Source organism: Antechinus flavipes, chromosome 1 (genome assembly GCF_016432865.1).
Source record: "Antechinus flavipes isolate AdamAnt ecotype Samford, QLD, Australia chromosome 1, AdamAnt_v2, whole genome shotgun sequence".
Classification (NCBI taxonomy): Eukaryota; Metazoa; Chordata; class Mammalia; order Dasyuromorphia; family Dasyuridae; genus Antechinus; species Antechinus flavipes.
The window spans coordinates 123,407,003-123,432,632 of NC_067398.1; the positions used below are offsets into that span (position 1 = coordinate 123,407,003).

At 35.0% G+C, this 25,630-nt stretch overlaps 1 protein-coding gene across 4 annotated transcripts in view; it reads left to right on the top strand.

Annotated features, from left to right (window-relative positions):
* The window catches only part of OSMR (oncostatin M receptor), an 83,263-nt gene that overhangs the window by 21,434 nt on the left and 36,199 nt on the right, over positions 1–25,630 (top strand). The window contains exons 3-6 of one of the 4 annotated variants that reach the window (XM_051990129.1): positions 1,647–1,819; positions 13,837–14,008; positions 15,898–16,173; positions 20,772–20,944. In XM_051990129.1, coding sequence (XP_051846089.1) covers positions 1,647–1,819; positions 13,837–14,008; positions 15,898–16,173; positions 20,772–20,944 — 794 coding nt within the window. The remainder of the gene's footprint in view (positions 1–1,646; positions 1,820–13,836; positions 14,009–15,897; positions 16,174–20,771; positions 20,945–25,630) is intronic. The other 3 variants (XM_051990158.1, XM_051990149.1, XM_051990138.1) reach the window with 3 other exon arrangements.

Below are 25,630 nucleotides of genomic sequence, written 5' to 3' on the forward strand. Positions count from 1 at the left end.
ACCAGGGAAGAGATGCCATACAATTCAAGGGAATTGGATTTAAATGAGGGAGGGCTATCTGAGGTCACCTGCCTCATTTTCCCCCTCAGAGCCATCTGAGTCCAGTGGCCAGATATAGATCACGATGACCAGAGATGGCCCTAGAAGCAGTGAGAAGTCTCTGAAAGCTAAGGTTTTTAGGGGTTTCATTCTGACTGAGATTGCATCCATCCAGTGATTAAGAATAGGTAACTATTAAGAGGTATTAAGCTTGATCTTTTTGGCCCCAAGAGAAAGAGCTAGAAACAATAAATGGAAGTTTTAATGAGATAATTGGAGTTTGATAAAAGGAAAACTTATGGATAGGTTGTCCTGATAGTGAGCTCTCCTTCATGCTATATCTCTAGGCAAGAGCTAAATACCCACTTATTGATGCTGCTGTAGAGGGAATTTCTATATTAGTAAAGTTGAACTATATGGAAGGTCTCTTCTAGATCTAAAATTCTGTGATTCTATGGCTGATGGATGAGCCTGTCTTGAATGGATATATGGAAAAGACATTGGTCGTCATTTGAAATCCAACATTTCTGAAATATTCTTTCCTCTTAAACCTGCTCCTCCTTTAAAATTTCCTCATGTTGAAGATGACACTATCCACAATCTCAAATTCACCCTTGCCTCTTCTGTCTTCTTCACCTTTCCTGTTCTTGTCAATTATATTTCTAGGATATGGCACAGTGCATAGAGTACTGGATCTGTAGTCAGTATAGGAAAGATTTGAGGCTGTTTTCTAGTCACTCTTCCATCCTACTAGATGGATGAGAAGAACACAATTTCAATCCCATTTAAGTAAGTTACATAGCTTTCCAGGCTTCAGCTTCCTCAACAATAGAAACTGGATTAGATGAATTCAATGGTGCCATATCTCTTGATCTTCCAGTCTTTTATGATTTTCTAGTGATTTTATATGCATTAGTTTCATTTCCCCAAGTAGAGCACTTTTTCTTATATCTCCCACAATCCTTAGATTAGTGCTGGATGCTTAGGAGATTATTAGTAACTTTTTCATTGATCAAAGTGTTTAAGTCTGATGCAGTAATTTTGTTGACATTTAAAAGCTTCTTGGACTATTATAATTGGAAGAAGACATATTAGTCCAATTTAATCCAACCTCTTTGGCTTATAGATAACGAAGTGGAAGGAGTAGTGTTTAACGAAGTTAGTAAGTTGCAGAACTGGGAAACAAATCCAGTCCCCTTTGACTGCAAATCCCATGCTCTTTTCACCAAACTACCCATCTTGGAAAGTGTCATCTTTTCATAACCCCTTTTTTAAAAAACCTGTAAAGTACTAACTTTTAACAACAACAACAAAAGAATTTCCCATTTTTTTCTTCTTAAAGTATGATAGTATTAACAACTGCACTTTCCTAATAATTAGTTTTTCTTGCTCCAGATTTCCAAATCAACTGGAATTTGCCCCCAATGTATCATTTTGAGAAGTCTCACTGTTTTTCAGTTTTAAGAACCAAGCAGTTATTTCTTATAAGAAAGAGTAATAACTAAAGTGAATAGTTTAATCTTGGAATAAATGGGCAATTTAATTTGTGCAACTATTTATATATGCCTAACTAATGATATTTTCCATAATTCAATTCTGTCTTTCAGGATCATCTGATTATTTAGTATTTCCTACTGAATCTCTTAATGTTTTTATCCGTTCTAAAGAACAATGCTTGGATATAGAATGGACTGTAAACCCGCATGCTTATACTTTGAATTTAAAAATGATTTTCCAAATAGATATCAGAAGAACTACATTTTCCAACATTGTTGAAAAGGTAAGTATTTTTCAATGGTATTTTTTCTCTCATGGGGGAGGGGGAAGAAACACTCCGATATGTTTTGTACAATTTACATTTATGTTGATATTCTCACTATAAATAAAACCATGGAATGAAGGAAATTTCAGCTAAATGAAAGGATGACTCACAGATTCTCTTGATAGAAAAAAAAAATGAAAGAGTTGGCAGATTTTATCTTATCTTATAGCACTTAAAGACAACAAGAACTGTCTCTTTAGATGCTTGATTATTTTCTCTTGCAGTGCTCATCACCAGTTACTTGTTTCAAACAAACAAACCAAAAATCCTAACTAGTAAGAAGGGAATTGCAATTTAAACATCAACATCTATTACAGGTAATGAAGAAATAGAGAAATTCCATTAAGAACTTAAAAAGGGTACTTCAGATAAAGTCAACATGTGCATTGTTAAGAGATGGTTTCATGGATAAGGGAAAAGATCTTTGGGAAAACACAGAAAAGAGGAAAAGATCATAGGACAAACATTGTCTTGATTTTTGTAAGAAGGGAGATGGTGGAATTTGTAAGTTATGAACCTGTGAGCTTGACTTCTGTTATGGCAAAATTCTTGAAGACTCAAAGTTTTATAAGGTACAAAAATATAGGTAGTGAATATTAAAAAAGAAGAAGAAGAAGAAGAAGAAGAAGAAGAGCTAACAAAGATCTAGCATATGAATACTAATAACAAATTGTGACTTAATTTGCTTTTTTATGGCATAACTAAACTGGCAGAATTAGGGATGCAGTAGATATTATTTATTTATCTTAAATTCGGCTAAATATTTGAAAGGAACTTATATATCTTATTGAGAATGAGAAAAGATATAGGTTCAGTGATAGTTCAGTTAACTGGGCTTAAAACTGATTGAATTAAATCAAGTCAGTATGCATTTTTTAAGTACCCATTATGTGCCAGATACAATGTTAAGTGCCAAAAACATAAAGAACAGGAAAAGGAAAGGCTGTTGAAATAATACAGATTTGGGGAAGGGTGAGAGCTGGCACCATAGTGATGGTCATCATTCTAATGGTTTTTCTTTGGACATGCCCTTATTAAATCTTCCATTTTTTGACAGGAGCATACCTAAAGTGAAATTGGATAGTGTCCCAACTTACATGTTGGTCCATCAGAAATCATCATTTCTATATATTCATCATAACACAACAGAAATGTTTCTGAAATTCGGAAACTGAATTTTAATGAATTTAATAATTTAGGTACATAAAAGAATCTTGCATGTAAAGAAGTGCTATGGCAAATCCCTTTAATTTACTTGTTGTGCAAATCCTAGTTTATCACATTTCCTTCAAGTGAGCTACACTTGATCTTGACTTAATCCCAGTTCAGTAAGGATTTTTGATGAAATTTGGGTAAATTTAATTTCCTAGAAATTGAATGCTTTTTTTGTCAGCCTTTATTTTATCATCATAAGTAACCATGAATCAACTCCTACAGAGAATTTTTTCTTTAAATTACTAGATGAGATGCTAAAGCACTTACCAGTTTACTTTCTGAATTTATTTCTTGGAAAATATTGAAATTAAAAATAGGTGTTATGGCAGAGAGTGATTTGGGATTGCTAAAATGCACTCTTCAATTTCCCAGATGTGACCCAGCCCAATTTCTCCTATTATCTAATTCTGGCCTAATTCATTTTCCCTTTATAGATATATATGTAACCTAAATTATTCTCATTAACTATTTAAGAATATTTTTAAAAACTATTTTATTGTTTGAAATAAAGGGAAGAAATTATTTAGTAAACCAGTATTATCCATTTGATTAATTCAGGTTATTCAAGCTGTCTTCCAACATTCTTCCTAAGTTACATAGACAATGCTGTTGCACAAGGAATGTTCTATTTTTCATAGTTGATTTGACAGCAATGAGCTTTCCATACTTCCATTCCCAAGTTATTGCTTTCAGCAAATCACATCATTTTAAAGCTGGAAGTGGCCTTGGTGGCCATCTATTGCAATCCTAAAAAAAAAAAAAAAAATCTCCATTACAACATATCTAGTAAGTGGTTATATAGCCCCTTTTTAGAAACCTCTAATGAAATGGAATGCACTGCCTTTCCATTCTACTTTTGGACAAAATTAACTGTTGGAAAGTTTTTCCATAGGTCATTTTTAAATTTTCCCCTTTGCAACTTGCATCCCTTAGTCCTGGTTCTGCTGTAGGGAGCAAACAGAACAAATTTAAATCCTTTTTCCACAGGACAGTCCATCAAATATTTAAACATGGCTATTTGTCCCCTATCCATAATTTTCTTTCCTCTGAACAAAATGTTTCTGGTTTCTTCTCACCCATCTTTATGTGAAATGGACTCAAATTCCTTCACAATTCAGGTTGCTTTTTTCTCCAGAAATTCTTTAGCTTATTGATTTTGTTCCTAAATTGTAGGATCCTTTATTTATTATGCTATTAAAGCAAATCCTAAATTGTTGAGTGTTTTCTGGAGTTGAGAATTCAGGACTAATACAAGATCTCATTACTATATTCTTCTGAAGTTTATTTTCCATGAAGAGAAGTTGTCATGTATTCTGATTTTCAAAAATGAAATTTTCAGACTATATATCCTACATAGTTAGCAGCATAACTTTGTGGATAGAGAACTGGCTCTGAGTATGAATAGGACTTACCTACTATAGACAAGTTGTGATCTGTATTGATGGAGGAATTTCTACCCTAGTAGTTCTGTTATTTCAAAGTCACAGATTCTTTTGTGGTTTGTTTTCTTTTGTGGTTTTTTTTTTTTATAATGAAGGTTGATTTCCTTGGATCCTGTCACTTTGATATCTTGGATTTATTCTAAGACATTAATTTTAATGAAATGTATCTGAAACCCTTTATTATTTTAGAACAACCACAGTTATTTTCTAAAATATTCTACCCTTTGATATCCACATAATTGTAAATTAAAATTAAGAGAAGCAGGACCCATATGAAATCATTATTTTTACTGCAGTTGAGGAGGTTCTACCCATACAGGAAGGCACTTGAGCTGTGGGATGATCAAATAGGCAGCTACTGCCACAGATAACCCTAATGAGAGTATTGGGTTCTCTCCCATTCTGAAGCAATGAATGGATAGTAGATAAAATCAGAGAAAAGTCAGATCTCTGTGCTAGTGTTCTTTTTGAGTTTTTTATTCATTTTATTCCTTTTTAAAATGTTATTTTTCAATGAACCAATATTTGGGTTTTTCTCCTCATATCCTTCCCACTATAGCTTAAAAGAAAGAAAAAAAAAAGCCCTTATAACAAATGTGCATAGTCAAGCAAAATAATTTCTTACACTGTCCATGTCCAAAAATAAATGTCACATACTGAATCTTAAGTTTATTATCACTCTTTCAGGAGGCAAGTAACCTGCTTCCTGTTGGTTCTTTGAAATGCCTGTTGGCTATCACACTGATCAGAGCTCTTAAGTCTTTCAAGGTCATTTGTCTTTTCAGTGGTGGTGTTATAGTATAAATTGTTAGCCTGATTCTACTCACATTATTCTGCATCAATTCATACAAATCTTTTCTGGCAAGTAAACCCAATAAACTTAAATTGAGATACATACACTGAACAAAATACATTTATTTACAGTGATACTTACAACTGTTGACAAAATGAGTCAGACTAGCTATCACCGTATGGCCAGCAGCCCCAATGAGAACAGGAAGGATCCTTTTTATTAACATATAGGAATGAGAGTAGGGAGGATCTGGGTAGTTGGAGAACATTATTATTGGTTACACTAAAAAAAGAAAATAGGTTGGCATTCAGATGTGACTAATCACACTCCTCTCTGACAACTAAGACATGTTCATTGCTTTATGAGAGTCATCTGCCTCTTGTAATTTTTTTTTTTTTGGTTAGGACTTCTGATGTAGGCTATACATGCACAATCTTTTAAACATAAATCTAATTTGGACCAAGAAAGATGACATTTCTGAGTTTAGGCAGAAACTAACAATTATAAAATATAGCATTAAATCAATTATGTTGCAAAATCAATATGTTGAAAATCATTAGTAGATAAATTTTTATCTTTTCATACCCAGGTTTCTCTGAAACCATTCCTTTTATTATTTCTTGAAGCCCCAAAGTATTCTATTACATTCCTATACTACCATTTGTTTAACCATTCCCCAAGTGATGAGCATTCCTCTTAGTTTCCTGTTCTTTGCCCCTACAAAAAGAACTTCTAGATTGATTTCAAAAATCTTGGAAAGACTGACATGAACTGATGCCAAGTGAAGTGAGTAGAATCAGAAAAAAAAACACTGTATATAGTAACAGCAAGATAATGTGGTGAACAACTATGACAGACTTATCTCTTCTCAGCAATTCAGTGATCCAAGACAATTCCAATAGACTTTGAAAGGAAAATGCCATCTATCTCCAGAGAAAGAAATATAGAAACTAAATGCAGATTATACTATTTTCATCAATTTTTTTTGTTTTTTCTTTCTCATTAATTTCCCCTTTTGTTCTGATTTTTCTTTTACAATATGACTAATATGGAAATATGTTTATTTTTTTTAATTTTTTATTTAATAATTACATTATATTGACACTCATTTCTGTTCCGATTTTTTTTTTCCCCTCCCTCCCTCCACCCCCGCCCCTAGATGGCAAGCAGTCCTTTATATGTTGGATATGTTGCAGTATATCCTAGATACAATATATGTTTGCAGAACCGAACAGTTCTCTTGTTGCGTAGGGAGAATTGGATTCAGAAGGTATAAATAATCCGGGAAGAAAAACAAAAATGCAGATAGTTCACATTCGTTTCCCAGTGTTCTTTCTTTGGGTGTAGCTGCTTTTGTCCGTCATTTATCAATTGAAACTCAGGTCTCTTTGTCAAAGAAATCCACTTCCATCAAAATATGTCCTCATACAATATCGTTGTCGAAGTGTATAATGATCTCCTGGTTCTGCTCATTTCACTTAGCATCAGTTCATGTAGGTCTCTCCAAGCCTCTCTGTATTCATCCTGCTGGTCATTTCTTACAGAACAATAATATTCCATAACATTCATATACCACAATTTACCCAGCCATTCTCCAATTGATGGGCATCCATTCATTTTCCAGTTTCTAGCCACTACAAACAGGGCTGCTACAAACATTTTGGCACATACAGGTCCCTTTCCCTTCTTTAGTATTTCTTTGGGATATAAGCCCAATAGAAACACTGCTGGATCAAAGGATATGCACATTTTGATAATTTTTTGGGCATAATTCCAGATTGCTCTCCAGAATGGTTGGATTCGTTCACAACTCCACCAACAGTGCATTAGTGTCCCAGTTTTCCCGCATCCCCTCCAACATTCATCATTATTTTTTCCTGTCATCTTAGCCAATCTGACAGGTGTGTAGTGGTATCTCAGAGTTGTCTTAATTTGCATTTCTCTGATCAATAATGATTTGGAACACTCTTTCATATGAGTGGTAATAGTTTCAATCTCATCCTCTGAAAATTGTCTGTTCATATCCTTTGACCATTTATCAATTGGAGAATGGCTTGATTTCTTATAAATTTGAGTCAGTTCTCTATATATTTTGGAAATGAGGCCTTTATCAGAACCTTTAACTGTGAAGATGTTTTCCCAGTTTGTTGATTCCCTTCTAATCTTGTTTGCATTAGTTTTATTTGTACAAAGGCTTTTTAATTTGATGTAATCGAAATTTTCTATTCTGTGATCAGTAATGGTCTCTAGTTCATCTTTGGTCACAAATTTCTTTCTCCTCCACAAGTCTGAGAGATAAACTATTCTATGTTCCTCTAATTTATTTATAATCTCGTTCTTTATGCCTAGGTCATAGACCCATTTTGATCTTATCTTGGTATATGGTGTTAAGTGTGGGTCCATGCCTAATTTCTGCCATACTAATTTCCAATTATCCCAGCAGTTTTTATCAAATAATGAATTCTTTTCCCAGAAGTTAGGGGCTTTGGGTTTGTCAAACACTAGATTGCTATAATTGACTATTCTGTCTTGTGAGCCTAGCCTTTTCCACTGATCCACTAATCTATTTCTTAGCCAATACCAAATGGTTTTGGTGACTGCTGCTTTATAATATAATTTTAGATCAGGTACAGCTAGGCCACCTTCATTTGATTTTTTTTTCATTAATTCCCTTGAGATTCTCGACTTTTTATTGTTCCATATGAATTTTGTTGTTATTTTTTCTAGATCAATAAAATATTTTCTTGGAAGTCTGATTGGTATAGCACTAAATAAATAGATTAGTTTAGGGAGTATTGTCATCTTTATTATGTTCGCTCGGCCGATCCAAGAGCACTTAATATTTTTCCAATTATTTAAGTCTGACTTTATTTGTGTGGAGACTTTTTTATAATTTTGCTCATATAATTCCTGACTTTCCTTTGGTAGATAGATTCCCAAATATTTTATGGTATCAACAGTTATTCTGAATGGAATTTCTCTTTGTATCTCTTGCTGTTGGGTTTTGTTGGTGATGTATAAAAATGCTGAGGATTTATGGGGATTTATTTTGTAGCCAGCTACTTTGCTAAAATTATGAATTATTTCCAATAGCTTTTTGGTAGAATCTCTGGGGTTCTCTAGGTATACCATCATATCATCTGCAAAGAGTGATAGTTTGGTTTCCTCATTGCCTACTCTAATTCCTTTTATATCTTTCTCGACTCTTATTGCCGAGGCTAGTGTTTCTAATACGATATTAAATAATAATGGTGATAGTGGGCAACCTTGCTTCACTCCAGATCTTACTGGGAAAGGTTCCAGTTTTTCCCCATTGCATATGATGCTTACTGATGGTTTTAAATATATGCTCCTGACTATTTTAAGGAAAAGTCCATTTATTCCTATGCTCTCAAGTGTTTTTATTAGGAATGGATGTTGGATTTTATCAAATGCTTTTTCTGCATCTATTGAGATGATCATGTGGTTTTTGTTTGTTTGGTTATTAATATAGTCAATTATGCTAATAGTTTTCCTAATATTGAACCAGCCCTGCATTCCTGGTATAAATCCTACTTGGTCATAGTGTATTATCCTGGTGACAATTTTCTGTAATCTTTTTGCTAATATTTTATTTAAGATTTTAGCATCAATATTCATTAGGGAGATTGGTCTATAATTTTCTTTCTCTGTTTTCAGCCTACCTGGTTTAGGTATCAGTACCATATCTGTGTCATAAAAGGAGTTTGGTAGGACTCCTTCAATCCCTATTTTTTCAGATAGTTTATATAACATTGGAGTTAATTGTTCTTTAAATGTTTGGTAGAATTCACATGTAAATCCATCTGGTCCTGGGGATTTTTTCTTAGGGAGTTGATTGATAGTTTGTTCTATTTCTTTTTCTGAGATGGGACTGTTTAGGATATTTACTTCTTCCTCTGTTAGTTTGGGCAAGCTGTATTTTTGGAGGTATTTTTCTATTTCATTTAAGTTGTCGAATTTATTGGCATAAAGTTGGGCAAAGTAACTCCTAATTATTGCTCTAATTTCCTCTTCATTAGTGGTGAGTTCTCCCTTTTCATTTTTAAGACTAACAATTTGATTTTCCTCTTTCCTTTTTTTAATCAGATTTACTAAGGGTTTGTCTATTTTGTTGGTTTTTTCATAGAACCAACTCTTAGTTTTATTAATCAATTCAATAGTTTTTTTACTTTCAATTTTATTGATCTCACCTTTTACTTTTAGAATTTCAAGTTTAGTGTTTGACTGGGGGTTTTTGATTTGTTCCTTTTCTAGCATTTTTAATTGCAAACCCAATTCATTGACCTTCTCTTTCTCTATTTTATACAAATAGGCCTCTAGAGATATGAAATTTCCCCTTATTACCGCTTTGGCTGCATCCCATACATTTTGGTATGATGTCTCATTATTATCGTTTTCTTGGGTGAAGTTATTAATTATGTCTATGATTTGCTGTTTTACCCAATCATTCTTTAGTATGAGATTATTTAGTTTCCAATTATTTTTTGGTCTACTTCCCCCTGCTTTTTTGTTGAATGTAATTTTCATTGCATCGTGGTCTGAAAAGGATGCATTTACTATTTCTGCCTTACTACATTTGAGTTTGAGGTTTTTATGTCCTAATATATGGTCAATTTTTGTATAGGTTCCATGAACTGCTGAAAAGAAAGTGTATTCCTTTCTGTCTCCATTACATTTTCTCCAGAGATCTATCATATCTAGCTTTTCTAGTATTCTGTTTACCTCTTTGACTTCTTTCTTATTTATTTTCTGGTTTGATTTATCTAATTCTGAGAGTGCAAGGTTAAGATCTCCCACTATTATAGTTTTACTGTCTATTTCTTCTTGCAGCTCTCTTAGTTTCTCTTTTAAGAATTTAGATGCTACCCCACTTGGTGCATATATGTTTAATATAGATAGTGCTTCATTATCCATGCTACCCTTTAGCAAGATATAGTGTCCTTCCTTATCTCTTTTAATTAGGTCAATTTTTGCTTTAGCTTGATCTGAGATCAGGATGGCTACCCCTGCTTTTTTGACTTCACCTGAAGCATAGTAGATTTTGCTCCAACCTTTTACCTTTAACCTGCATGTATCTCCCCGCTTCAGGTGTGTTTCCTGTAAACAACATATTGTAGGATTCTGGCTTTTAATCCATTCTGCTAACCGCTTCCTCTTTATGGGGGAGTTTACCCCGTTCACGTTTATGGTTAGAATGACCAATTCTGTATTACTTGCCATCTTGTTAACCCCGGTTTATGCTTTCCTCCCTTCTTTCCCCTTTCCCCCCCTTCCAAGTATTAAGCTTGTGAGCACCCCTTGCTTCTCACAGCCCTCCCTTTTTAGTGTCCCTCCCCCCGCCTTAGAGTTCCTCCCCCTATCTTACCCCTTTCCCTCCCAGTTCCCGTATTCCCTTCCGCTTAGCTTATTCCTTCCCTTTCCACTTTTCCCTTCTCACTTTTCAATGAGATGGGAGAAGTTTCACCATAGATTGAATATGTCTTAAGATTTTTCACTTAAAGCCAATTCTGAAGGCAGTAAGATACCCACTATATTCATCCCCCTCCATTCTTTCTCTCAGATATAATAGGTTTCCTATGCCTCTTCATGAGATGTACTACCCCCACTTTACCCTTTTTCTGGTACAATGTCCTTTCCACATCAATTTCTAGAACAAGGTATACATGTATTCTTTATACATCTATATAGTCAAAATATAGTTCCCAAGATTAATCTTTACCTTTTTAGATTTCTCTTGAGTTCTATATTTGTAGATCAAACTTTTTGTTAAGTTCTGGTTTTTTCATCAGAAATAGATGAAATTCGCTTACTTCGTTGAATGTCCATCTTCTTCCCTGGAAAAAGATGCTCATTCTCGCTGGGTAAGTTATTTTTGGTTGCATACCAAGTTCCTTAGCCTTTCGGAATATCATATTCCAGGCCCTTCGATCTTTTAATGTGGATGCTGCCAGATCCTGGGTGATCCTTATTGTGGCTCCTTGATACTTGAATTGGGTTTTTCTAGCCGCTTGCAATATTTTTTCTTTCATCTGAGGGTTCTGGCATTTGGCCACTATATTCCTTGGTGTTTTGATTTTAGGATCCCTTTCAGTGGGTGATCGATGAATCCTTTCAATGTTTATTTTTTCCTCTGTTCCTATGACTTCTGGGCAGTTCTCTTTGATAATTTCCTGGAAGACAGTGTCCAGGCTCTTTTTTTCATCATGTTTTTCTGGGAGTCCAATGATTCTCAGATTGTCTCTCCTGGATCTGTTTTCCAGGTCTGTTGTCTTCCCCAGAAGGTATTTCACATTTTTCTCCATTGTTTGATTTTTTTGGATTTGCTTGACTGATTCTTCTTGTCTCCTCGAGTCATTCAATTCCACTTGTTCAATTCTGATTTTCAGTGAAGTATTCTCTTCACTCACTTTTTTAAAATCTTTTTCTAATTGTCCAATTGAGTTCTTTTGTTCTGTGGAATTTTTTTTCCATTTCGCCAATTTTGTTTTTTAGAGAGCTGTTTTCTGTTTCCAGTTCACTAATCCTATTTTTCAAGGATTTTACTTCTTTATCCACTCTCTCTTTAACTTTCTCCAGACTCTTTTCCCATTTTTCTTCTAGCTCCCTTGTGAGAGCCTTTTTAATCACTTCTATGAGGTTCATCTGTGCTGAGGAACAGACGATCTCCTCCTTTGGGGAATCACCTGGGGACTGCCTGTTTTTAGTCTCCTCAGGATTTAGAGTCTGCTCTCTATCTGTATAGAAGCTGTCAAGGGTTAAAGTCCTCTTCAGCTTCTTGCTCATTCTGTCTATTACTCAGAGACAGACTACCAAAGAAAAACAGAAAAAACTGGAGTCTTTCTTTGGGGGAGGGGTTGGGTATTTATCGAGCTTCCTCTACAGACTGCAGGGGGCAGCAGTGAGGCACTAGCAGGACTGTGCTGCGCCTGCGCTCTGAGATCCCAAAGCGTGCTGAGTCACTGAGGGGGGGGAAGGGGGGGGCGGCCAGGTCCTGAGAGACTCCAGCTGTTTGGGGTTGTATTCTTCAGCCCAGGTGTTTTTAGCTTCTCTGCTGGGCTGCTGACTTGCTGCAGGTTCCAAACCTGTAGCGAAGCTCTCCCCGTAGAGACGGCTACGATCACTCCCCACCCCCTCTCCAGTCTGCTCCCGTGCTCTCACTGCCGCTGCCCTCAGCCTGCGCCCGATCTAAAACCGCCCCAGCCCTCCAGTAAAGACAGACCTTTCTTGGCGGATCTCAAGGATGGCTTCTCTTGGTAACTATTTGTGGGTTTTTTTCAGTCAAGCATTGATTCAGAGGCTTGTAATGAAGTGGATAGTGAGAGAAAGCGCGGAGCTTATGCAACTGTGAGCCTCCTCTCCGCCATCTTAACCGGAAGTCGGAAATATGTTTAAAAGATTGTACATGCTATGGCTTATATCAGATTGCTTGCTATCTTGGGGAGGGAGAGGTCAGGAAGGGAAAAAGAAAAAATATTTGAAAGTCAACATTGAATATTGAAAACTATATTTACATCTTTACTAATTGGAAAAAGTAAAATGTTGTTAAGTAGCAGTGGAGGAGAAAACTGCTATAAATATTTTGGTACATAAGGTTCTTTTTTCTCTCTCTTGACTCTCAATGGTGTGCAGACTTAGTAGCAATATCACTGGCCCAAAGGGTATATAGTTTAATAGTGCCTAATAGTGCCTACTTTGTACTATGCTAAGTTATGAGAATAAAAAAACAAATAGCACAAAGTAGTCCCAGCTGTCAAGGAGCTCATAACCTCACAAGGAAGACAACATTCAAACAACAGTGTGTGTATGAATATGTGCAGTATGTATGTATATGTGTATATATGTATGTGGCTGGTCAGGTGTCCTGTGGAAATGACTTATACCTTGACCTGCTCTGTAATCTGTCAAAGATCCCTACCATGAAAGTACTTTATATATTGGGAGATGATAACTTTCACAAATTCAGCAAACATCTATGTCCTGGATAGCACTTTCTTAGATGCTTAAGCATGTTTATGTTAGAAAATCAGCAGCCACAGGATTCTGACTGTTAACAAATTGGAATGGATTGCGAATGAGATAGCCTAAATTGTTTTTTTAACCTGTCAAATATTCTTATAGATTGGATTGGCTGACATCCTCCTAGTATCAATCTTGGATTTGTGATTTCTCTCAGCTCTGAATTTTTCATCCTCACAATCAAGAAGGGAACTAGTCAGTCCTCCAATGGCTGAATAAATTGTGGTATATGAATACTATGGAATATTATTGTTCTGTAAGAAATGACCAGCAGGATGATTTCAGAAAGACCTAGAGAGACTTACATGAACTGATGCTGAGTTTGCTAAGATGATCAACAAAAGCTTTTATATGTATTTTCCAATCCAGCAGTATTTTGTGGTGGTTAAGATATTTTGTCATTCAGTATAGATTTTTTTATTCCAGCTCAACTTTGGTTCAGAAACCTACTGATTTTGACATTCATTCTCTATTTCTTTATTTTTCAGAAAAATTATGCCACAATTTTGATACCTAATGAAACTCTGCAATGGTGTTGGCATTCAGCACTCCCTTTAGAATGTACTTCCCATTTTGTGAGAATCAGAAGTATGGTGGATGATGAAAGATTCCCAGAGTTTAAGTTTTGGAGTTCCTGGAGCTCATGGGTGAAATCCGAAGGTAAGAAGAAAAAAAAGGCTTTTAAAACATGTCTCTTGATATTAAATGATCCATAGCCAGATGAATGTTCAAATTAGTAATTCTAGAGGTTTCCATGAATCAAAGATCTAGAGCTAGAAGGGATCTCTCTCTCTCTCTCTCTCTTTTTTTTTTTTTTTTTGACTAGTATAACTGAGGACAATGGAAAAGTAATTAATTTGTCCAAATTCATATATATGGGAAAAATAAAAAGTACAATGTAAACCCAATTAGTCACTTAAGCCCTCTAATCCTCAATTACCTCATGAAATCATTATGAAAACATTTTATAAGCTGTAAAGTACCACATAAAAGTGGATTGTTAGTTTTGATATTTCTGTTTTAATTTTTGCCATTGTTACGATTCTTTCTGTGCTGTTAGTAAGAAGGCTCCAAAAGCTTACCTATGTCCATATCTTTCACCCACCAATAAAACCATTTCTTTAGATTATGGTAATTTATTTCTAGGAGAACTAAAATTTGAGTGCTTTCTGGGAAGAACAAAGCACTAATCCATTAATACTCCATCAAGATTAGTTTATCAAATGAACTCATTTCAGAAAATAGGATATTTAAGGAACAGAAGTCCAATCATATACATATTGAAAAGACAGTGTGTTTGGAGTTTTTGAAAAAGTCTGATAGATGGGCTAATTGTCTAGAAGTACAGGAAACTCAGCCAGGAGCAAGCTGGAGAGAGGGCTTGGGCAGCATGAAGATATCAGTTTCTGATTGTTTAGAGCCAGAGACATGCTTAACCTTCACACTTTCCTAGAGGTCAGCCCTGCACAGTTGTGTCCCAGTAGCCACAGTAGAAACTTGAGATTTTTTTTGTCATTTTAATGGTATAATTAATACAATTATGTAATAGCTTTCACAATTTAGTTTTCCAGAGTTTTTTCCCCCTTCAAACAATTTAAATGAACAGCATCCTTTCCCCTAAAGAGTAACTTGCTTCTTATAAATAGGAAATAGCTGGACTAGAAAGGAAATGATAGTTTTAGGTTGCTATGTCATTTTTTGAGGAATATCTAGTTAATGAGGGGAATGATCATATAGTTTCAAAATCTTTTTTTAAAAATTATGGTTTTTCATTTGTCTTTTTCCCAACCTCTATTTCTTTGCAGAAGTGTGTTGTTCATGGGTATAGAACAGCATATATATATATATATATATATATATATATATATATATATATATATACATATATCACATTTTTGATATATCAAGTAATAATTTTGCTGATTCCCTCTCCTTCTCCCAAAATCCTTTTTTGTAAGGTGTAGTTCTTTGACAAAGAAAAAGGACAGGAATGCAGTGGGAAATCTAAGTGATGATGTAACAACAAAAGATAAAATAAACATCTATTGAAAGTTATACTAAATTTATTTGATCCAAATAAACTGATACTTTAAAGCTATGGGATACTGGGACTTTCTTTAAAGTATTATACTGAAGTGCCACTACAGTTATAGCTTCAAGTTATTTTTGTCCAATAGTGAACACCAACTTCTCCAGATTTCTTCAGGGATTCTGGCAGGCTGAATTATAGTTGGATGCTTGGTGCTGCTTTCTATTTCATCTCCATGACATATAGTAAAGCATCAAAACCAGACTTGGGATCTCAGAGGGTTTGGGTTTGAGTCCTGACTTTGATATTTTACTAGTGGTAATGCTGGACAAGTTATTTTTCCTTTCTGAGTCTCATACTGAGAATGGAAGTAATAATTTGTACTCCCTAGCCCACGGGGTAGTTGTGGGAACAACATCTATATTGCAATTTTAAAGAGTTCTAGAAAGAAATGTGGACTATCATGGTTATTACACAATGTGCATGAGATTCTGACTTGATTTTTTGCTGTTTCTTGTAGGGAAGGATTCCTCAGGCCAATATCACATTTTTCCTGTTGATAAAATATATGTTGAAGAAGATTCCAATGTCACCTTTTGCTGCATTTCCAGGACAGATAATGAGAAAGTAGACTTTTTATATGAAAGAAGAGATAGTCAGAGAACAAAACTGAGCCCCCGTATGACAATGTTTGAAGTGAATAATGTTTCCTTTATTAGGAGGGAAGGATCAAATGCCTACTGTAAGTTTAATTCTGACAATTCAAACATTCGAGGAGTTGTCCTATATGTAGTAGGTAAGGACTTAGACTTTAATTGTATTTCTTTTTTTTCCTGAGGCAATTGGGGTTAAGTGACTTGCCTGGGGTCACAAGCTAGGACATGCTAAGTGTCTGAGGCCACATTTGAACTCAGGTCCTCCTGACTTCAGGGCAGGTAGTCTATCTACTATTCCACCTATCTGGCTCTTTTCGATGCAATGTATTTATTACCTCTATTTTTCCAAAGAGAAAAGCATATGTGTGTGTGTTTCTGTATATACATATGCACATACCTATATTATATGTGTATGTCATACCATCTATGTGAAGAACTCACTCATAGTTGAGCAGACTTGTATGTCCATCCTTCCCCAGCTTCCAAGGCAGAATCAGAATATGATATAAAGTCCAGAGGTACAACATTCCAATTCTTAATGATTTTCTTTAGCTGACAAAAACATTAACATCCTTATATAGAAACCCACAGAAAATAAATTAAGTGAACTTAATCTTAAGAAATGCTTACCTCCTCCTCCTCCTTCTCTTCCTTTTCCTCATTCTTCTTCTCCTCTTCCTCACCATCACCACCATCATCTTCCTCTTTCTCCTTCTCCTGTTGCTGTCACTACTGCTTCTATTCCCCCCCCCAATCCTTCCCTTGGAGCAATCCATCCTGACACCTCTTTTGTGGAGTGGTGATTGAGGATACTTCTGGACTTGCCATGACCCATGAAAAGTCTAAGGAAAAAGTCAAGACTGAAAATAATGGCCACATTAATTTGAAGGTGACAGGGCAACTTGAATCAGTGTGCAATTTAAAATTAAGAGACACATACCATTTAGTAAACTACTGAAAACCTATTGTGAATGACAGGCTTTGTCAATGAGGCAGATCAGTTTCCAATTTGATGGACAACCAATCAATGAAACAGACACCCCTGCACAATTGGTACAATTGATGTATTCCAGAATCAGACAAGGGACATTTACTAAAAAGACAACCTGCAACTCTTCTCCAGAACTGTGCTCCCAAGGAAAACAATACATTTATAATTAGAAAACCAAGATTTGTTTCATCCACATCCTGGCTACTGCAGTATAGTTTTCTCTCTTCTTTGATTCCCTTCCCCTATTCTTTTATTGTACATAAAATAACTGATGTGTGTGCACAGGCATAATGCATATTTTTTTTAAACTAAAGGGCCAAAGGTTTATTTTGGTCAACATCAAATGGAGATGGGGAGGGGAAAAACAAACTGATTCTGTGAAAATATCCCTTTCATTCAACTTTTATCTTTATATTCCAGTAAGTTATTTTGCTCTCACTGTTTAACAACAACAACAACAAAAAAAGACTCTCCAAAAAATCCTTGCATACCTTATTTGATTGGATAATTTCAATGTTTTTCTTTCATCGTTCAGTTGTTGTACCACACTCTCTCCTTTCAATAAAGATCCTGTCCCCACCTTCACTAGCCAATATGAGTAAAAGAAATGGCGCTGAAGTTGGGTCTTCAGCACTATCTTCCCCTAAAACCAGATGGTATACAAGGCTTGATGAGAAGGCTGGCAAAGTATGACTTGAAAGAGGGTCCAGAATTCACTCAGAGTCTTTGCTGGAAGGAGAGAAAGAAAGAGAATGCTTTCTATATTTGTTCTGGTTATGCATTTTCTTATGAGCCTTCTTCATATTTTCTTAGTTTCTTGTCTTTAGACAGTACATCAGAGCCAGGAAGTAGATAGCATGAATACCCTAACTGCTGCCCAGGCTCAAGAGCATTACCAGGAAGATAAACTGAATTCCCTGGGAAATTCCCTGGTGAATTATGGAAGGTACAAGAGAATATATAGGATTGGTTAATGTTGGATGGACAGAGTTAGTTCCCTTAGGGTTCCTAGGGATATATGGAAACCTCAACAGAGTATATTTCTAGCTGCCCTGCCTTGAGTATCTGACATGCTCCTGCTATTCTGTTGCTGTGTCTACTCCCATGGCCAGAATCCTTCTTCTTCCCCCATCCCTCTTTCCAGTACTACTTCCTAGTCCCATCCTCTATACACCAATATTCTTACTTTAAAAACACTATGGGAAATGAATTATGTTATGACATCATTTTGAACAGTATTCCATGAAAATTTTCATTTCAAACCTCATATTTGTTTCTTTCCTAATAGACACATTAAAAAATTCTGTATTAGTTTTATAGCCACATTATCAATCTATCATTAATATCTGTTGCTCATCGCTACCCTTATACATTTTTATTGTTCTGTTCCTTCATTCTGCTATATCTTGCTGGAAGACCTTCATCTCCTAGGACCCACATGTGGCTTTATGTTGGGTTGCTGGGCTACATTCAACTTTTATAACTCTTCTCAATTCCTCACCTGATAAGGGACTGTTATCAGCCCTGGATTGTGTGTTTCTTGGAACAGGTGTGGAAATGTGCCTCACCATCACAACTGAAAAAACCTAGATAGATACACATCTGTATCTATGGCGATATATATATCCATAGATACAGATGTGTATCTATATATGTGTGTTTGTGTATGTATGTATATATATATACACACAAAAGCCCATAGAAATGTGTACAAAGAGACAGAGAGACAGAGAAAGAGAAATAGATTAAATCACTGAAGAATCATAAAGTTCTCTTCCAAAGTTTCATAGTCTATGGAGGTAGCATGTGTTTTTTTTGGGATTTCACCAAGGTTCGTTAGATTCTTCTGATCCATTATAAATTCAATTATTATACTTCTGAACTAAAAATTGGGACATATGGTCTGCTAAAGAATACTAATGAAGGTATAGTGTAAAGGTTACTAGGTTTGTGATCCAGGGAGTTTAAATATTTGAAGATTTGTCTTAAGGTGGTAGTGTTGTTTTTTGTCCTTTATTCTCAAAGAGGACCATTACACCAGGGAAGAGATGCCATACAATTCAAGGGAATTGGATTTAAATGAGGGAGGGCTATCTGAGGTCACCTGCCTCATTTTCCCCCTCAGAGCCATCTGAGTCCAGTGGCCAGATATAGATCACGATGACCAGAGATGGCCCTAGAAGCAGTGAGAAGTCTCTTAAAGCTAAGATTTTTAGGGGTTTCCTTCTGACTGAGGTTGCATCCATCCAGTGATTAAGGATAGGTAACTATTAAGAGGTATTAAGCTTGATCTTTTTGGCCCCAAGAGAAAGAGCTAGAAACAATAAGTGGAAGTTTTAATGAGATAATTGGAGTTTGATAAAAGGAAAACTTATGGATAGGTTGTCCTGATAGTGAGCTCTCCTTCATGCTATATCTCTAGGCAAGAGCTAAATACCCACTTATTGATGCTGCTGTAGAGGGAATTTCTATATAAGTACAGTTGAACTATATGGAAGGTCTCTTCTAGATCTAAAATTTTGCGATTCTATGGCTGATGGATGAGCCTGTCTTGAATGGATATATGGAAAAGATACTGGTCGTCATTTGAAATCCAACATTTCTGAAATAATCTTTCCTCCTAAACCTGCTCCCCCTTTAAAATTTCCTCATGTTGAAGATGACACTATCCACAATCTCAAATTCACCCTTGCCTCTTCTGTCTTCTTTACCTTTCCTATTTTTGTCAACTATATTTCTAGGATATGGCACAGTGCATAGAGTACTGGATCTGTAGTCAGTATGGGAAAGACTTGAAGCTGTTTTCTAGTCATTCTTCCATCCTACTAGATGGATGAGAAGAACACAATTTCAATCCCATTTTTAACATTTACTCCCTTAAGTAAGTTACATAGCTTTCCAGGCTTCAGCTTCCTCAACAATAGAAACTGGATTAGATGAACTCTAAGATGTATTCCAGCTAGGTCCTATGATTGCCTATAACATTTATAATGGTGCCATATCTCTTGATCTTCCAGTCTTTTATGATTTTCTAGTGATTTTATATGCATTAGTTTCATTTCCCCAAGTAGAGCACTTTTTCTTATATCTCCCACAATCCTTAGATTAGTACTGGATGCTTAGGAGATTATTAGTAACTTTTTCATTGATCAAAGTGTTTAAGTCTGGTGCAGTAATTTTGTTGACATTTAAAAAGCTTCTTGGACTATTATAATTGGAAGAAGACATATTAGTCCAATTTAATCCAACCTCTTTGGCTTATAGATAACGAAGTGGAAGGAGTAGCGTTTAAAGAAGTTAGTAAGTTGCAGAACTGGGAAACAAATCCAGTCCCTTTGACTGCAAATCCCATGCTCTTTTCACCAAACTATTCATCTTGGAAAGTGTCAGCTTTTCATAACCCCTTTTTAAAAAAACCTGTAAAGTACTAACTTTTAACAACAACAACAACAAAAGAATTTCCAATTTTTTTCTTCTTAAAGTACAATAATATTAACAACTGCACTTTCCTAATAATTAGTTTTTCTTGCTCCAGATTTCCAAATCAACTGGAATTTGCCCCCAATGTATCATTTTGAGAAGTCTCACTGTTTTTCAGTTTTAAGAACCAAGCAGTTATTTCTTATAAGAAAGAGTAATAACTAAAGTGAATAGTTTAATCTTGCAATAAATGGGCAATTTAATTTGTGCAACTATTTATGTATGCCTAACTAATGATATTTTCCATAATTCAATTCTGTCTTTCAGGATCATCTGATTATTTAGTATTTCCTACTGAATCTCTTAATGTTTTTATCCGTTCTAAAGAACAATGCTTGGATATAGAATGGACTGTAAACCCGCATGCTTATACTTTGAATTTAAAAATGATTTTCCAAATAGATATCAGAAGAACTACATTTTTCAACATTGTTGAGAAGGTAAGTATTTTTCAATGGTATTTTTTCTCTCATGGGGGAGGGGGAAGAAACACTCCGATATGTTTTGTACAATTTACATTTATGTTGATATTCTCACTATAAATAAAACCATGGAATGAAGGAAGTTTCAGCTAAATGAAAGGATGACTCACAGATTTTCTTGACAGAAAAAAAAAATGGAAGAGTTGGCAGATTTTATCTTATCTTACAGCACTTAAAGACAACAAGAACTGTCTCTTTAGATGCTTGATTATTTTCTCTTGCAGTGCTCATCACCAGTACTTGTTTCAAACAAACAAACCAAAAATCCTAACTAGTAAGAAGGGAATTGCAATTTAAATATCAACATCTGTTGCAGGTAATAAAGAAATAGAGAAATTCCATTAAGAACTTAAAAATGGTACTTCAGATAAAGTCAACATGTGCATTGTTAAGAGATGGTTTCATGGATAAGGGAAAAGATCTTTGGGAAAACACAGAGAAGAGGAAAAGATAGTAGGACAAACATTGTCTTGATTTTTGTAAGAAGGGAGATGGTGGAATTTGTAAGTTATGAACCTGTGAGCTTGACTTCTGTTATGGCAAAATTCTTGAAGACTCAAAGTTCTATAAGGCACAAAAGTATAGGTAGTGAATATTAAAAAAGAAGAAGAAGAAGAAGAAGAAGAAGAAGAAGAAGAAAAAGAAGAAGAAGAAGAAGAAGAAGAAGAAGAAGAAGAAGAAGAAGAAGAAGAAGAAGAAGAAGAAGAAGAAGAAGCAGCAGCAGCAGCACAGATAACAAAGATCTAGCATATGAGTACTAATAACAAATGGTGGCTTAATTTGCTTTTTTATGGCATAACTAAACTGGCAGAATTGGGGATGCAGTAGATATTATTTATTTATCTTAAACTCGGCTAAATATTTGAAAGGAACTTATATATCTTATTGAGAATGAGAAAAGATATAGGTTCAGTGATAGTTCAGTTAACTGGGCTTAAAACTGATTGAATTAAATCAAATCAGTATGCATTTTTTAGTACCCATTATGTGCCAGGTACAATATTAAGTGCCAAAAACATAAAGAACAGGAAAAGAAAAGGCTGTTGAAATAATACAGACTTGGGGAAGGGTGAGAGCTGGCACCATAGTGATGGTCATCATTCTAATGGTTTTTCTTTGGACATGCCCTTATTAAATCTTTCATCTTCTGATAGGAGCATACCTAAAGTGAAATTGGATAGTGTCCCAACTTACATGTTGGCCCATCAGAAATCATCATTTCTATACATTCATCATAACACAACAGAAATGTTTCTGAAATTTGGAAACTGAATTTTAATGAATTTAATAATTTAGGTACATAAAAGAATCTTGCCTGTAAAGAAGTGCTATGGCAAATCCCTTTAATTTACTTGTTGTATAAATTCCTAGTTTATTTATCACATTTCCTTCAAGTGAGCTATACTTGATCCTGACTTAATCCCAATTCAGTAAGGATTTTTGATGAAATTTGGGTAAATTTAATTTCCTAGAAATTGAATGCTTTTTTCTTCAGCCTTTATTTTATCATCAGTAATTAACCATGAATCAAGTCCTACAGAGAAATTTTTTTTCATATTACTAGATGAGATGCTAAAGCACTTACCTGTTTACTTTCTGAATTTATTTCTTGGAAAATATTGGCATTAAAATAGATGTTATGGCAGAGAGTGATTTGGGATTGCTAAAAAGCACTATTTAATTTCCCAGATGTGACCCAGCCCAATTTCTCCTATTATCTAATTCTGGCCTAACTCATTTTCCCTTTATAGATATATATGTAACCTAAATTATTCTCATTAACTTTTTAAGAATATTTTTAAAAACTATTTTATTGTTTGAAATAAAGGGAAGAAATTATTTAGTAAACCAGTATTATCCATTTGATTAATTCAGGTTATTCAAGCTGTCTTCCAACATTTTTCTTAAGTTACATAGACAATGCTGTTGTACAAGAAATGTTCTATTTTTCATAGTTGATTTGACAGCAATGAGCTTTCCATACTTCCATTCCCACGTTATTACTTTCAGCAAATCACATCATTTTAAAGCAGGAAGTGGCCTTGGTGGCCATCTATTGCAATCCTAAAAAAAAATCTCCATTACAACATATCTAGTAAGTGGTTATATAGCCCCTTCTTAGAAACCTCTAATGAAATGGAATCCACTGCCTTTCCATTCCACTTTTGGACAAAATTAACTGTTGGAAAGTTTTTCCATAGGTCATTTTTAAATTTTCCCCTTTGCAACTTTCATCCCTTAGTCCTGGTTCTGCTGTAGGGAGCAAACAGAACAAATTTAAATCCTTTTTCCACAGGACAGTCCATCAAATATTTAAACATGGCTATTTGTCCCCTATCCATAATTTTCTTTCCTCTGAACAAAATGTTTCTGGTTTTTTCTCACCCATCTTTATGTGAAATGGATTCAAATTCCTTCATAATTCAGATTGCTTTTTTTTCCCAGAAACTCTTTAGCTTATTGATTTTGTTCCTAAATTGCAGGATCCTTTATTTATTATGCTATTAAAGCAAATCCTAAATTGTTGAGTGTTTTCTGGAGTTGAGAACTCAGGACTAATACAAGATCTCATTACTATATTCTTCTGAAGTTTATTTTCCATGAAGAGAAGTTGTCATGTATTCTGATTTTCAAAAACAAAAATTTCAGACTATATATCCTACATAGGCAGCAGCATAACTTTGTGGATAGAGAACTGGCTCTGAGTATGAATAGGACTTACCTACTATAGACAAGTTGTGATCTGTATTGATGGAGGAATTTCTACCCTAGTAGTTCTGTTATTTCAAAGTCACAGATTCTTTTGTGGTTTTTTTTTTTAATAATGAAGGTTGATTTCCTTGGATCCTGTCACTTTGATATCTTGGATTCATTCTAAGACATTAATTTTAATGAAATGTATCTGAAACCCTTTATTATTTTAGAACAACCACAGTTATTTTCTAAAATATTCTACCCTTTGATATCCACATAATTGTAAATTAAAATTAAGAGAAGCAGGACCCATATGAAATCACTAGTTTTACTGCAGTTGAGGAGGTTCTACCCATACAGGAAGGCACTTGAGCTGTGGGATGATCAAATAAGCAGGTACTGCCACAGATAACCCTAATGAGAGTATTGGGTTCTCTCCCATTCTGAAGCAATGAATGGATAGTAGATAAAATCAGGGAAAAGTCAGATCTCTGTGCTAGTGTTCTTTTTGGGTTTTTTATTCATTTTATTCCTTTTTAAAATGTTATTTTTCTTTTTTTTTTTTATTTTTTTTTTTAATAAATTTTATTTTATTTAATAATAACTTCGCATTGACAGAATCCATGCCAGGATAATTTCTACACGACATTATCCCTTGCAATCACTTATGTTTCGTTTTTTCCCCTCCCTCCCTCCCCACCCCCCCAGGATGGCAAGCAGTCCTATATATGCTAAACATGTTGCAGTATATCCTAGATACAATACATATTTGCAGAACCGAACAGTTCTCTTGTTGCACAGGGAGAATTGGATTCAGAAGGTAAAAATAACTCGGGAAGAAAATCAAAAATGCAAATAGTTCACATTCATTTCCCAGTATTCCTTCTTTGGGTGTAGCTGTTTCTGTCCATCATTTCTCCAATGAAACTCAGTTAAGTCTCTTTGTCAGAGAAATCCACTTCCATCAGAATACATCCTCATACAATATCGTTGTCGAAGTGTATAATGATCTCCTGGTTCTGCTCATCTCACTTAGCATCAGTCCATGTAGGTCTCTCCAAGCCTCTCTGTATTCATCCTGCTGGTCATTCCTTACAGAGCAATAATATTCCATAACATTCATATACCACAATTTACCCAGCCATTCTCCAATTGATGGGCATCCATTCATTTTCCAGTTTCTAGCCACTACAAACAGGGCTGCTACAAACATTTTGGCACATACAGGTCCCCTTCCCTTTTTTAGTATCTCTTTGGGGTATAAGCCCAATAGAAACACTGCTGGATCAAAGGGTATGCACAGTTTGATAACTTTTTGGGCATAATTCCAGATCGCTCTCCAGAATGGCTGGATTCGTTCACAACTCCACCAACAATGCATCAATGTCCCCGTTTTCCCGCATCCCCTCCAACATTCATCATTGTTTTTTCCTGTCATCTTAGCCAATCTGACAGGTGTGTAGTGATATCTCAGAGTTGTCTTAATTTGCATTTCTCTGATCAATAGTGATTTGGAACACTCTTTCATGTGAGTGGTAATAGTTTCAATTTCTTCATCTGAAAATTGTCTGTTCATATCCTTTGACCATTTATCAATTGGAGAATGGCTTGATTTTTTATAAATTTGAGTCAGTTCTCTATATATTTTGGAAATGAGGCCTTTATCAGAACCTTTAATTGTAAAGATGTTTTCCCAGTTTGTTACTTCCCTACTAATCTTGTTTGCATTCGTTCTGTTTGTACAAAGGCTTTTTAATTTGATATAATCAAAATTTTCTATTTTGTGATTGGTAATGGTCTCTAGTTCATCTTTGGTCACAAATAAAATGTTATTTTTCAATGAACAAATATTTGGTTTTTTCTCCTCATATCCTTCCCACTATAGCGTAAAAGAAAAAAAAAAAGCCCTTATAACAAATGTGCATAGTCAAGCAAAATAATTTCCTACAC